The sequence below is a fragment of the Zerene cesonia genome, chromosome 16 (genome assembly GCF_012273895.1).
Source record: "Zerene cesonia ecotype Mississippi chromosome 16, Zerene_cesonia_1.1, whole genome shotgun sequence".
Taxonomy (NCBI): domain Eukaryota; kingdom Metazoa; phylum Arthropoda; class Insecta; order Lepidoptera; family Pieridae; genus Zerene; species Zerene cesonia.
In genome coordinates this window covers 8,808,424-8,820,560 of record NC_052117.1, presented here as the reverse complement: position 1 = coordinate 8,820,560, position 12,137 = coordinate 8,808,424, and the positions used below count along the sequence as shown (strand labels likewise).

The 12,137-nt window shown below is 33.5% G+C and overlaps 1 protein-coding gene across 1 annotated transcript; it reads right to left on the bottom strand.

Moving 5' to 3' along the window:
• Positions 1 to 3,382: 3,382 nt before the first annotated feature.
• LOC119833078 lies at positions 3,383 to 9,869 on the bottom strand. The gene is made up of 6 exons (XM_038356951.1): positions 9,843 to 9,869; positions 8,507 to 8,997; positions 8,117 to 8,374; positions 5,318 to 5,431; positions 3,866 to 3,976; positions 3,383 to 3,518 (listed from the first exon to the last, which is right to left on the bottom strand). Exons 1-6 carry the CDS (start codon positions 9,867 to 9,869, stop codon positions 3,404 to 3,406), a joined length of 1,116 nt encoding a protein of 371 aa, XP_038212879.1. The 3' UTR covers positions 3,383 to 3,403.
• Between the last annotated feature and the right edge of the window lie 2,268 nt (positions 9,870 to 12,137).

Sequence of the window (12,137 nt, the reverse complement as noted above, 5' to 3'; positions counted from 1 at the left end):
TGTATGTAGCTGATTTATTTAGATTAAATTTTTAAACCACTTTAAAGGGATGTATTTTATTCAAAGTTTTTACACTGAACATACACACACATAGCTAACAATAGAATAATTTCATGAGTTTTTCTTATTATTCTGATTACGATCGCCAATATTAAATATGTCCATATTATGTATATGGACATTAAATTTTCTAAAAAAAATTAAACCGTCTTAAATTTGTCAGAACTAGATCAAATTTCATGAAATAATATGCGAGGCACAATTTTTTCAAGGATTTTCTTTCTTTATTGAAAAAAAAAAAGGAAGAATGAATCTGTTAACCCAGTAAAATGATAAGAGATACAATCACAAAAATGGAGTAGTATTAATAACCTCCTCCATTTTTGAAGTCGGTTGAAAACAATAGCAACTGCAATTTTTGAGAAATAAAAGATCCCTCAAGTTATCAGAAGCCATGCATCAACTTTCTGATAGATTTGCATAATGTTTTCTCGTCATTCGAAGATGCGCAATTAAAATGTCAGATTCATCTCGATAAATGTGAACTTTCAAATGTTTTGTTGTTTACATTTTAATGCGTATTGTAATGTCAACTTTCGATTTCGGCTTGGCTGCCAGAAGATCGAATCCGATATGTGGAAAGTTTTATAAAAAATATAGAATTGTGAGTTCAATTGTAGATTTCGCGATTCTTCCTTGAATAGAACTAGAAGACAGTGAACACTGCTAATTTTAAAAAGCCTGCTTTATGACAGAGACACTCTAGAGACTCAGGCCACATTTAAGAGGTTCAGACTATAATCCACCACGTTGGTAACTGCAATTTGAAATTCATTAGACCGATTTAGATGAAATTTAGTACAGATATAGTTTGCGATCCGAAACAGGTCATAAGATTTTTACCCCAATAATCTCACGGAAATGCAATGGCAATGAGCGGAAAATCCAGACAGTCTATCTTTTCTTTAATTACATGGGAGAATCCGCGGGCGAAAGGCTAGTAATATATAATAATATATGTATACATAATAATATATGCATGTATAAAGTTAAAAATAAACTAACAAAAAGTCAAAGTAAATTTAGAAATAATTTAAAAATGGGTCTAAAAATAAGCCTTTAACTCTGCTACAAAACAGTGTTAACCTAAATAATTCATCTCATTATAGATAATAAAAGGGTCGACCAGGCAAGTTTCTACGCGTGGCCAAGCGAAGCAAGCAGGTCGCTGGTGACGGATGCGCGACACATCCGCTACTGTCACTTTATGAGCTCTGTTTCTCAACATGTGATAAACTAGAATGTCTGCCTGTAGATTAAATTAATGGCTTTGTCAAACAGAATGCGTATTGAGTGCGTCAGAGCGTCAGGTTAGCGCTCTGACGCTCTCTACGAACGTGTTTGCCTTAGAATGCCATTGGCACGTACAACACAATTCGGCGTCATAGCGCGGCGTCAGAACAGCACTCTGATGCGCTCTAAAAATGCGTTTCATCTGAGAAAGGCATAAGCCCGTAGTACAACACAATTCGGCGTCATAGCGCGGCCTCACGTTAGCGCTATGACACGCGGTATCTGGTTCTATCTGGTTAATCTAAAATGATACACACATTTATACTGTAATCAACGGCCTTGGTCAGCGATTTAATATTTAAAATTTTATTTCATACATTTTACAATATTTATCATTAATATTTTAGAGTTGTATAAGCCATACATGCATCGTATATAATATATAGTGGTTTGTAGTATATGTTTTATTTGGTTGCTTAATTCATATAATAATATAATGATTTACCAATGTCGATGTACCGATCATTATTGATAAACTAAATATTGGCTAAAACAATCGCCTCCTTTTATCTACGTTAGTTACCTCAATAAATCATAAGATAAAGTTTGGGAACAACTGCTTCTAATGAACCGAACTTATTAAAGATCGCATAAAAGCGATATATCGAGGAAGCGGCGAGAATTAAACTATTAGTTGAACTCTTTTATGCCAAACGTAATTAACTTCTTGTGAAAAATTGTATGGAAAGTCGGATTGTCTGTGTACATATAAACGGATTTCCTTCCAAGTGAGCGTTTTTAGATAAGAATTCCAACGTTTTGTACTTACTAAATCTGTTATATAGAATCCGCTAAGATATGAAGATCCGCTATGATAAGCAGCCGCTAAATAAATAAATAAATAAAGAATAATATAGTTTCATATAACATTATTTTAATCAAAATTTTAGTTTAGAAAAGCAAGTATACTAATACGATATTATAATTATAATCAGTATATAGTTTATTATTTAAATACAAACGCGTAAAAAAAAAGTTCATCTATAAACATTTATAAACCTTTTATGGCAACGGAGCGATTTTAATGTATAATTTTTGCGTCAGTAGCCGTATGGCGAACAAACGCACAACGAAGTCTTTAATAATAGTGTACGGCATCCTAAAACATTCAATATGTAATTCAATAAGTGAGTGAGTGATAAGTGATAATTTTGATTTAAAAATTAATAGCAAGAAAATTAAATAAATTTATAACATTAATATTAAGAGCATCAAAACATTGTACTTACACAGAAAAAGAATTTGTATGACCAATAAAAAGTTTCAGTTTTATTACAAGTAAATATTTAACTTTATTATCGCCGATTAAGTAAAACGAAATGAGCGTTAAGTAAGCCTCGATAAACTTGATACCACATAATTTGTGTTGCGTTACGCGCGTTGAACTCATTATTATGTAAAAATATAATTCGGATATCCGGTTGAATAATGTACCGAAATATTTGTAAATATACAAGCAGATAGCAGCAGACTTGCAGAATTACGTCACAGTTAACTGGTTATTGTTTATTTTACAGATGGGTCAAAAATTTGCTCACTATCAGAAGTGACATTCGTTTGGATTAGATTCGATTTTTGCGAGTCGAAGACGCTTCGACACGGATTAAGCCAGCTCGCACCCGGGAAGTACCACACCCACATAAGACCGGCGTGAAATACTATCATGCTACTGTGTTTTGTGCGGTGAGTGGGGGAAAGAAAGAAAAGATTTATAAGATAAAGTTAAAAAAACGAATAAACACTTTAATCATAGAATCAAATCAATTATCTCACATGCTCATGTACAGAGCATACGTAAGTAAATGATTTAATCCTGGCTATCCTAATCAGGATGATAAGTCTACAAAGTTTGAATTAAACCTGTCTGTTTGAAGTAGGTCAGAATCAAGTCTAAAAGAGTGGGTTACATACGAGTACAAACATATGATTTTGATGACTTTTCGACATTTACAATTGGTCCTATTTTGACTATATAAAAGCGGAATTATTTCATTTTCAGGGCGAGGAGCTAAAATAAATACAAATATTAATATTACATTATTTATTTAAGTTAAGGTCTTTTTCCACTACTGTGGTAAGCTAACAACCACGATAGTACCTCGTTCATGGCTCCGGGATCATCGCAAGGAATTTTATAGCAGTGCTTTTGGCGCTGGTTTGCTTGCCTGAAATGAAATGATAGTAAAAATGTATTACGTCGTTCGGCTTGTCAGTAAATAAGTTTGTAAAGAAAACATTGTAATAAAATGACTAAATACAGGCATTTAGAATATTTGTGACTTTATAAGACTTTAAAATTCGATTATTATTTAAAATGAAAGATTACTTATTTAAGCTATGTCTCATTTATATAAATAAAAATTTACAGATCTGTTTAGACATTTATTTATACAGGCTTACATAAGCGAAAATTAAAAACAACCTTTTATTTATGTTTTGGTATATTAATAGAAAACTGCACACACACACACACACAACCGAGACTAATGTTTATCTCTCACATTTAACTCACCGTAAATAATTTCGTTCCGAATGTATTTCGCACAGCAGCCTGCGCTTGCAACGCTCGCTGATTCGCGGCAAGCTGGCGCCGACGGAGCGCCGGGAGAAATGGTTTCCGTAGCTAAAAGGATGTGTCATTTGGTTCAGTTTAGTTATGTTTTAAAGATTTATTCGATGTGAATAAGGGTTTATAAGGAACTGAAGGACTTTCACATTACATACCGACGGATAACCGTTTATCTCTCTTATATTACTCCGTAGTTAATGTAATTATATGCATTTATCGCAATCATTTCGGATAACACAGATCCATTTGTTTATGAAAAACTTAATGCTAATGTTAGTAGTTAAAGTTAAATAAAATTCAATTAAAACATAAGAATTAGAATTATAATAAGGAATAATAATTAACGCGAGTAATTCGTTAAAGTTTTGACGCGAAAAGTGTACGCACAACGTGTCCCATGATCAGTACACTGACATCTTCATCTATAAGTTTGCAACTGTCCCGCACCCGTTTCACAACAAAAACAACAACAATGTGTCTTTTTGACAAACCATCTCCGCTTCTCGACTCGCGGCCCCTCCTGATCCCGCCTCAGTAATAGAATTTTCTACTCTTTTGGTTTCATATGCCTAACGGGGAACTGAAAAAATCTCTGATTTATAAAGCATTTGAATGCTATAAAACTAAAAATTAAATAGGCCATAACATTCTAAATATATAGTCGCCGGGGAAAGCTACAAGGAAAATTAATGAAATTACATAAATCTCCAACAATAGCGAGCTTACGCGGATGCAGCGCGCACGCAACCTGCGCACGCAGCCTTACGTAGCATTACGTAACTTAGTTTCACTTGCAAGTTGCAGTCTAGAATTTAGAAGACTGTAACTGTTTAAGCGAGGACGCTTGATTTCAAAGTCATTTTATTTACAAACACGGAATCAAAAGAAGAATAAAAATAAAGCCAAATGGATTATGGAAGAGTCTTAAATGTATTGGCGTATGATTATTTTTCTCAGGGAATTGAACTCGAAACCTTTCAATTTATCACTTTACAACAAAAAGCCTTCCTTTTTGTGGTTTTTCTTGCACAGATAGATATTTTGTTAGTACTACAGTTCCAGACTATTGACTTAATATCAACCATTTATTTTACAATAAATAACACAGTCCCAATTATCCGTTGTCAATTATCTCGAATTTAAAATATGACGTAAAGTCTAGTATATAACTAGTCAAGTCTTTTCAAACTGTGACCAATTTTCACCAAACATAGCTATGAACCACCACAAGGAAGACTTGACTGAAGAACTCGGTTAATGCGAGAGCTACGACACTACAGACAACTTATAACACCTCTCTCTTTATGCGTCGGCGGTTAAAAACTATAGCCAGAGGCCTTAACCGCTGAGACATCTGTAATACAATATAAAATAAACAATTCAATATGTACGTACGGGGTATTCTCAACGGTGTGCAGTTCTATGAGGTTTGGCGTGAGGGCGGACACGATGATGCCAACGGGTACCAGCGCCGTGATGAGGTTGAGAAGACCCTGCCAAGGGCTTTTGCTGTAAAATATAATTTATATTAGCAATACTTGTATAATTTGGCTAACATTACAAATTGGATGTTAATAGTGTGCGTGGAATAGACCTTCGTCTTTCGGTAATTTAAAAAGAACATGTAATTTTAAAGGTGATATAAAATATGTATATCGTATATTTGTGTGTTAAATAAAAATATATATTTTTTACCTTTCTTCGCGTGGTTGTCTGGCCGAGATTGCACACAGTGATAACGTTGTCCATTGTGCTATACATTACTTATTGTTTATTTTTGTGTACTTTATTTTCGTGTATAATAAAGTATTAAAAAGAGTATTGCTTTCCTACTCGTAGTAATCAGGATAATACGATAAACTCATGAAATTATTACATTGTCACCGATCCTTGGTCACTTACGAAGTTTTTAGTTTTAGTTTAAAGTGGGTCATAATCACTCAATCAGTTCATAAAAACAAACAGGTAATATATATATATATATATATATATATATACTAGGTATACGTATATAATATACTAGCTTTCCGCCCGCGGCTTTGCCCGCGTAGTCGCAGAAAAGATAGACCTTTGGGTTTTCCTCGCATGTTCCCATTACTGAAGGATTTCCGGGATAAAAATGTTTTATATCCTATGTCTCTCCCCCAGTACTAAGCTACCTCTGCCCATATTTTCAGCCAAATCGGTTCATCCGTTCTTGAGTTATAAATAGTGTAACTAAGACCACTTTCTTTTATATATATATATTATATATATGGATATAATTATGATTAATATTTCTCAAATCGTTAAACTTAAAAAAAATGTGCTGCTTATTTATCTTCGAGTAATATTCAAAACTACAAAGCAAAATAATTGTACACTACAAAAATACACTAATCAACCTATGCATGTACCTAGCAGGCACATGTCAACGTTACCCAGAGTCATGTCATACAGAAACTCGATAGCTCAAACGAGCCCCAGAAAATTAATTATCAGCACGAGCCATCAAAACACTGACCATCGATATTTGCGGCGCGTACACTCATGTCATAATATCCGGACGGTGAGGATAGCGGACGCTGACATACATCAAGTTTTTATTCATTTAGAAGGGAAAAGCGGCACGCTTACGTGTGACAAACGTCTCTCAGAAGCTATTTATATTATTTATTTGTCAGATTCTTATAACAATTTCGGCTTCATTTGATGAGCTTTGAAAGCGATAAATAATCTGTGTTTATATATAATTAAATAGTAACCATACCATTTCTATATTGCGTACATATAATATATTTTTTCCCTGGAAATCCTATAGGACAGCAACTATGCGGGTCAAATCTAGGGACAGTCTATCTTTTCCTTTAATACGCAGGCAGTCGCGGGCGAAAAGCTAGTTTGTAATTAATGCAAAGTTGTATCTTAACATAAAATGGACGTTAAATTCTTATAGATTTATTGCAATCCGACGTCTATTTAGCATACATCGGCGAAATTATTAATTCTCTAGTAAGTGAAAGGATACGGCGGTATGTACCTACTCTCTGAATAATTGTAGGCTAGTGATGTATGTACACATGGAGTAGTGATGTGCATAATAATAAAAATATAATACTAGATATGCCGCACGGTTTTACATTCATGTTATAAAACCTATAGCCTTCTTACATAAATGGACTACCTGATACTATTTGAATCAGACCGATAGTTCCTGAGTTTAGCGTGTTGAAACAACAAATTTTTCAGAATAACATAACATTAATTGGTAAAATATACGAGTACATAAATAAAAATAACTTTTACTAAGTGAGAAACGCGTGTCTGGAAAATACAGCTTAGCTGTGGCAGTTTTGTAATAGAAGTACGAGTATATTTTAGTGGAAATTTATCTGTATTGGTTTATTATGTATAAGAGATATAAGAATTAGTGTCTTTTTTTTGTAAAACTAAAATTAAAAATTCAAAAATTCGATTACTTAATTTTGTAAAATTGTTCTAATGATTAACATAATTAAATATGAAATAATATTATATAATATTATATGAGTACTGATTTGTTTACAATATCTTAATATTACAATGATTGCAATATTACACAAAAAGTATATCAAATATAACACCAGCTGTATAACACTGTGTCCGATTCAAGAATACGTTTTGACAGGAATTATGAAAATAACTGTGTGTTAATAAAGTTAGGAAAATAAATATGTGACAGATATATGAAAATAATTCACAAAAAATATCAAACCAGAAGTTATAATAGTTATTGACATTTCTCACATCACTAATCCAATCTCCCACATAAATCTCATGAGCTTTCATCCGCACTAGTAATTGTTACGGATGGTTATCGGCCTAACATCTCATTATTATTGGTAAACATTTGTGATTCGCCTTTCGCTAATTCTATTAAAGTGAATTTAATAACACCTCGTTGTGTTATGTCCCAGATCATACTCTTGGTATGTTAATGTTGAAATTAAAGCTTTCGAGTTCTAATCTGAATCAAAGTTTCCAACTCAAAAAGTGATGTTGCTTTTAAAATAACATTTTAAGCAATAAATAGGAAAGAAAATTGGCTTTAATATTTCAAAAGTAAAAATAATACGATGACAGCTTGTAAAATAAAGCTAGTCCACATTATAAAGAACCTATTTTCTTATCATTATAAATATTAGTTAATTTAAGTAACAATAATTGGTAACTCACTACTTCTTCACTTCCTTTTCCTTATCGCTATGAAATACGAGTCCAAAGTCATCACCATCACCGTCAGAGCCTGGTTTATCTTTAAATGGACCTGGATGCTTGTACAAACTGCCTGCTGGAACCTTCATAGGCACTTCAACGGTCGGTTTCGAGTCGTAATCAGGCTTTATCGGTTTGTAAAAACTGTTCTCTTTGTATGGTTTGTCCAGATACTCTTTTGGTTTCTTGTAATCCAGCTTGAAGAAATCATTTGGTGAACTGAAACGTTAAATTCGACTCCATTCAGTAGTGTTAGCGTTAAAGAAAGTTACAATCCTTGATGTTTTGTAACAGTAGTGTGTTGCTTTTCAGTAATCAATTTTATTATAATTTTGCGACAAGAATTTTTACCTAATAAAACCACTTTTAACAGGAGTGAAAGGTTCAATATCCCGCACTGTAGGAATAATAAAAGCATCTTCATCGTAATAACTTCCCAGCTGTTGACTCGGTTTGAAAACTTTGCTGTCATCAGTTTTATTTTTATCATTATGTTCTATTGCTTCGTTTTCTTCATCTTTTATTATTGGATTAGATAAAGTAGCGTCTACTTTCCATGTCGTTGTTTCACTCCTATTGATTTTGATCACATCTGCATTTCCTTGATTCGTTTTCTTTGTAGTCGTTTCGATTTGATTCTCTGTACCTTTGTCATTGTTTATTTCATTCAATTCCTTGGGTTCTTTGCTAACAGTTTCATCTCTGATGGTTATAATTTCTTCGCTTACCTCTTTTTTATTTAACGTTTTATTAACAGGGTACAAGGTGGTTGTGTTATATTCGTCATTACTTCTTACCTCGTTCACAGCACTTGTTAAGATGCATACAGCGTATATTATTATCTGAAAATAAAAAGTTTAATTTATTATCTTGAAAGTGACAACCGAGCATGCTTCTGTACGATGTGGGCCAGCTCACACTGGGGAAGTACCACACCCCCACAGAAGACCGGCGTGAACTAGCATACTGCTGTATTTCATTCGGTGAGTCAGGAAGCTGGAGGAGGCCCATGTTCTTTTCCTTTCCCTTTTTATTCCTTTCCTTTATTCCTCTCGTAAATTTTTTCCTAATGCCATTCCAATTTGAAGTCAGCTATCCATTTGTAGAGGCGTCTGCAGTTGACCTTACGCCTCTCCAAATGTTCATGGGCGGTGGTAGCGCTTACCATCAGGTGACCCCACCAGCAAAATTTTACTTAACTGAGTAGTCTAATGTCAGGTGTTTTATCAATATGTGCGGAATTTCCATTTCAAATACTATAGGTGTTATTATAAAATACGGAATTGCTATCTCAAATACTTTCATTAAATCGTACTCAACCTTCTTCTCTAAGTATTATCGTAACCTTAAGTAAATTCAAAATGTAAATAGATGTCCCATCGAGCGTTACGCAACGTGGGTCGCTGAAAACGTATTGATGCCAGTCCACCGGGCGACCGGGCGATTCATGCGCCCGCGCCGGTCAGTGACATACCGCTGAGAGAAAGTCACTTGCGTCACATCGGAACGGTGACTTGTTACGTATCACTCGTTTTTGCGACGCTTTATAGGTCAATGGGAGTTGATTATGCAATTGTGCTAATGTATTCTCGAAATGAACTTATTTTGAGTGTGCTGAGTTTTGTAGGTGACAGTGCGGAAGTCTGATATGAGATACATTTTATGTTGTGGATCGATCTGTTTCTACCTGTGGTACGTGCGTCAACAGGTACATTTTACACATCACACTAGGTTTTTAACAATGTTATTTGTAACAATTAGGTAGATTCTGAACGCACACCTTTAAGCTTAAAAAGGAATATGTAGGTATAGCATAGATAATAATATACTAGTAACTGTAGTAATATTTAGTATTAGAGGTAGAAGATACATTGTATAGCTAGCTTAGACTAAATAATTAAATACTTAATCGACATGCGATACCTAGGTCTTAGGTCGTTACGGATGATTATTCAATAGAAGATAAATATCTAGAAAATATAAGCTAAGCTTTCCACTTGCTTTTACTTTCAAATCACTGTTTGCTACATTAAAATTAGAAAAACGCTCATGATATTGATAAAATTAGCATACCGTGAGAAAGAAATACATTGACTTTAAAAATATAATTTAAAATTGACAGTCTTAGTAAGACTGCAAAAGAAAATTCTGTGCAGAAGATCTTCTAAGTATCAACAAGTTTTGTGAATGGAAATTCAGGGACTGCTGAAAATTTTTGCAAAAGCTAGATAGCTCTTGTACTTTTTGAACGAGTTAAAATATTTTTTGGACATTAGCAGTTAAAAACACATTTTTTTGGATACGGTCATAAGAGAATATTCTAACGGTAACCACTTCGATAATTTTATGACGGAAAACTTCAAAAAGGTAGGCTTTCCGGTAATTTCACATTACGTACGTAAACAGACACATAACTTTGTACTCTTTTTTTATACCTTCGGTACTAAAAGAATGAAATATAACAAAAATAGCTATATTTCATACCTACTTCTTCATCGAGATATGTTTATGTGAATGAAATTTTTAGATTTCATTAACATAAGCATGTGGGAACATATATGGGCTGATGATGATAATTTGGATTAACACTGAATGTTTTTAACCAGTTCAATGCGGGCACAATGCAAATATCTATTAATATATTACGTAAAAAAAAATCATATCTTTTGGTTGATTCATCAATTTGTAGAAAGGCCCTATAAATTGCTGAATAGTAATATTCATTCAGTCTAGACCTTATTTATCCCCATCGTGATATCGGCATACAATAACAAATTCGGTATCTGTGGTACATGACTAACCCTTAACCTCTGCCATTTCTCGAGACTTTCTCGAACGTTCCTTCTGACGATCGTAGTTACTGCAAATTGCTGCAAAAACTATAGAGAAAACTATAGATTCTCAGTATTTCAATGTAAAATTGCATCAGACGCTTACATCTGCCGCTTGCCACGGCTCCACTCAGGCTGGCCCGGGATGAAAGTGAAACATAACATAGCTCATGTCACTCGCGGAAAACGTTGCTTTTTATTGGTGGAAGAATATTTGAAATTTGTCAATTAGCTTTTGTGTGAAAACTAAAAACATAGGTACCTCCATACCTACCTACAAACATACGTAACACACAAGTTTCCTCTTTGAAATATAAGATAAAAAATAAGATAATAATAGTAAATATATATAACAAAAAGGGAATTATTCAAACAGGGTATTAAGAATCCTCTCATAAGAATTATTCATATTATATTAATTAAGCAAAGGGCGGTTTCACCACGTAAAGGCTTTATTATGTGAAAGTATTAACAAGCAGTATCGACGGTGTCAATTGTTGGTATATGTTACATTGTCATATATTGAAATTGATATGGCTTATAGAAAAGGTCAAGTGGGCGTATAAATAAAAAACTTAACATATCATTCACCATAACTAGACAAAAAGAGGTGGTAAAAGACAGGAGAAGATTTTTAAATTACTATGATGATTTGATAAAGAAAATATCTATACCAATTTAAAAATGTCTACAGTTACCAATATACTAACGTATAAGAGAGGTAAAGGAACACTTTTATTTAGACACTAGCGATCAGCCCCGACTTGGCCCGTAGTACATATATAGTCTATAGCCTTCCTCAATAAATGGGGTATCAAACACTGAAAGAATTTTTCAAATCGGACCAGTAGTTCCTGAGATTAGTGCGTGCAAACAAACAAACAAACTCTTCGGCTTTATAATATTAGTATAGATAAGAGTACCTAATAAGAATTTATTAATGAAATTAGTAACTATATAAATCTGGGTCCATAAATCGCATTGTGCTATTAATGATTGAATTTTAAACAGACAAATCTTATTTTTAAAATGCCAGCGATTTTGTACATAATGCTCGACAGAAAATGGTGAATCACGTTAATTATCTCGAAAGTGCGGTCGTCAATTAAAGCCAGCGAAATTTTTCAAATTAACTGACCTACTACACAATT

Coding starts and splice junctions, on each gene's coding strand:
- LOC119833078 (XM_038356951.1), bottom strand. CDS start 9,869: ATGTACCTGTTGACGCACGTACCACAG. Junction 8,375..8,506: donor GTTAAAAGTGGTTTTATTAG/GTAAAAATTCTT, acceptor TTAACGTTTCAG/TTCACCAAATGATTTCTTCA. Junction 3,519..3,865: donor TCGGAACGAAATTATTTACG/GTGAGTTAAATG, acceptor ATTTCATTTCAG/GCAAGCAAACCAGCGCCAAA.